Source organism: Diplotaxodon limnothrissa, linkage group LG15, assembly GCF_057381915.1.
Source record: "Diplotaxodon limnothrissa isolate DT_005_m linkage group LG15, D_limnothrissa_male_GT1.1, whole genome shotgun sequence".
NCBI classification, from domain to species: Eukaryota; Metazoa; Chordata; class Actinopteri; order Cichliformes; family Cichlidae; genus Diplotaxodon; species Diplotaxodon limnothrissa.
In genome coordinates this window covers 6,022,121-6,024,683 of record NC_140610.1, presented here as the reverse complement: position 1 = coordinate 6,024,683, position 2,563 = coordinate 6,022,121, and the positions used below count along the sequence as shown (strand labels likewise).

At 39.6% G+C, this 2,563-nt stretch overlaps 1 protein-coding gene across 1 annotated transcript; it reads left to right on the top strand.

Moving 5' to 3' along the window:
* The first annotated feature begins 434 nt into the window (after positions 1 to 434).
* rps29 (ribosomal protein S29) lies at positions 435 to 1,465 on the top strand. The gene is made up of 3 exons (XM_085372723.1): positions 435 to 527; positions 1,004 to 1,103; positions 1,347 to 1,465. Exons 1-3 carry the CDS (start codon positions 466 to 468, stop codon positions 1,353 to 1,355), a joined length of 171 nt encoding a protein of 56 aa, XP_085228849.1. The 5' UTR covers positions 435 to 465; the 3' UTR covers positions 1,356 to 1,465.
* Positions 1,466 to 2,563: the final 1,098 nt, after the last annotated feature.

Below are 2,563 nucleotides of genomic sequence, written 5' to 3'. Positions count from 1 at the left end.
TTGTGGGTAATCAATGAACAATTTCAGGCATTTGTGGTTTGCATGATTTTTTATTGCAGTACATTTGTACATGTCACGAGTTAATTTGAAGGATTATGTGTGCAACCAGATGCTCACGCTAAACAGAAAGAGCCAGCACTTTGCTGTTTTAAGTGCTTATGGTCAACAGACAATTGTTTCCGAGATGAAGACTGAATAGTTTAATATAACATGGTTTTATTTAAATGCAGGGCTTAGAGCTGTAAGAGGGTTAAATGATGTCACGGTTACCCATTGGGCTGTGGGATTTATTAATTCAAATTGATTAGTTTTGGCGATGTACAAAAAAATTAGTATTTTAAATTTAGTTAGGCGCTAGGAGGCGGTACACAACAACCCGACGCCGGAAATAGAGCACCAGAAAGCCTATTTGCGCACGCGCGCCCGTTCTTCTTCCTTTCCGACACTCGAGCGAAAAGAGACAAGATGGGCCATCAGCAGCTCTACTGGAGTCACCCCAGAAAATTCGGACAGGGATCCCGCTCCTGGTCAGTGTCTACTTTGTTGCGTTGTTTATCGGTTAACGTGATCAAGTTGAGGTGATATAAGGTGTTTCTGGCCTCCCCATCTTAAAAAAAAACGCTACCAAACGTGCACCGCATGTGCCCTGAACCTGAGCTAATATGGCGGAGGCAAATACTCTCTCCTTCCCTATTAGCATCAGCCTTGTGTGTCTTTTGACCGGATTTGGTTTTATAACGGCTAGAGTTACCGAAAGCCCTTAATGCATATGAGTTAGGCGTGTAATTTCTTCCGTCGCTTGATCGGAAGAAATTTAACAAATGTTTAACGTTATTGAGAATAGCATTATTACAGGACTGTTAAAAGTTAGCCCCGGTGTTCAGAAGAGCACACCAAATGCACACCGGCTCATAGTTTACGACAATCGGCGCCAGGGTTTTGTATAACTGGTACATAAAAGCGTATATATGCGTTGACTGATCCTACTCTGATGTTGTTGCAGCCGAGTGTGCTCTAACAGACATGGCTTGATCCGTAAATACGGGATCAACATGTGCCGCCAGTGCTTCAGGCAGTACGCTAAAGACATCGGCTTCGTTAAGGTAAGTTGTATTTTTCTGTTGCCTCTCAAATTGATCATAACTTTACATCACAGAACATCAACTGAATTTCCCACTGTATAAAGTTTCATTAGGACTGGCTTTACTGATTTGAGGATGAAGCCCATGAATTAAATGTTGTTTTAATTTTGCATGAGTTTCATGCTGTTTTGCTTTTTGCTCCTCACAAGCATGCTATATGCCCGTCTCTTTACAATAACTAACACCTGTTTTGTGTTCTTACAGCTGGACTAAGATGTCTTGTGCTGACGTCCTCGGATGGGTCAAGTTGTCAGAAGTCTGGCCATGATGGGATAATTAATCATTGCAAATAAATTTTTTGTCCAATTTGATTGATTTTTGCGTGGTTATTAATTGGCATGAATTTGATATTTTTTTTCCACAATGGATAAAAAGGACTTTTAGATGAGCGATCAAACACTATTAATGACCTTTGGTTTTGCTCAGCAGCAAAGTCATGTTGGTCAGGCAGTTAGAGGTTTCCATTTTAAATAAAATAACTTAGTTGGTCACCTACTTTGAGTTGCTGTTCATTAAGAGTTAAGCAAACAGGTTTTATATAGCAAGAGGTTTTAAATATGAGTAAAACTGAAACTTGATCGATATTAACTGGGGTTATGGCTACTCAGCAGCATTTAGTGACTTCATGTCATTAGATTATAATTGTGTAGTAAACCATGAACATTGAGTTGCAAGCCTTATAGCTTTTTTTTTTTCATTTAGGTGAAATGTAGACATCCTTGTAATAGGTAGATAACTGCAGAGAAATGGTTTGTATCCATGGAAACTGGTGCGTGGGGAAAGACTGATGGGAAGAAAACACAATAGGAATGGAATAGCCTTGATAATTTGATAATGGGGTGGGGAAGCTTTTAGACAGGTCGGCTGTGCCTGTCGTTTGAAAACAAACCAGGAGCATGGAAGTAAAATATTTCAGGTGGAAACTCAATTTTAAGGTTGCTTTGTGGTTGAGTGGTCACATTTCTTTGTTAATAACCTTTAATGGGACATCCGCTGAGCTATTTTGCAAGAAGTCAAGTAGTGCAATTAATCCTCACAGTTGTGCATCATGGCAGCGGCGTAAAGTGCAGCTGATTAATTTTTAATTCAGCGTGCCTTCACGTAAAACAACATACCCCCAGCTTTCATCCAAGGACTGCTAACATGCTGAGATAATAGTCTTGCTCAAAGTTAATGAAATTTGATAAGTCCCCTGTAGTGTGCCTAATTGCTTAGCGCCTCGTGACTGAAGCTACCAAAGTGAAGCTATTTGTTTAAGGCTGTTCCCAGGTAGATGGGATTCTGTGCAATCTGATATTGAGTTGTTTTTCTGTTTCTTGTTTTTTTTTTTTTGCCAGGATTTACTATAAAATATTTGTCATTATTGTTCTCACCTTTAAAAAAAATAGTGTGAAGTGTTAGGCACTAGATGGCAGCAGCAC

Bases quoted from the DNA above. Each gene is read 5' to 3' on its own strand.
- rps29 (XM_085372723.1), top strand. From the start codon at position 466: ATGGGCCATCAGCAGCTCTACTGGAGTCACCCCAGAAAATTCGGACAG. The intron at 528-1,003 runs GTCAGTGTCTAC...ATGTTGTTGCAG, and splicing joins GGACAGGGATCCCGCTCCTG to CCGAGTGTGCTCTAACAGAC.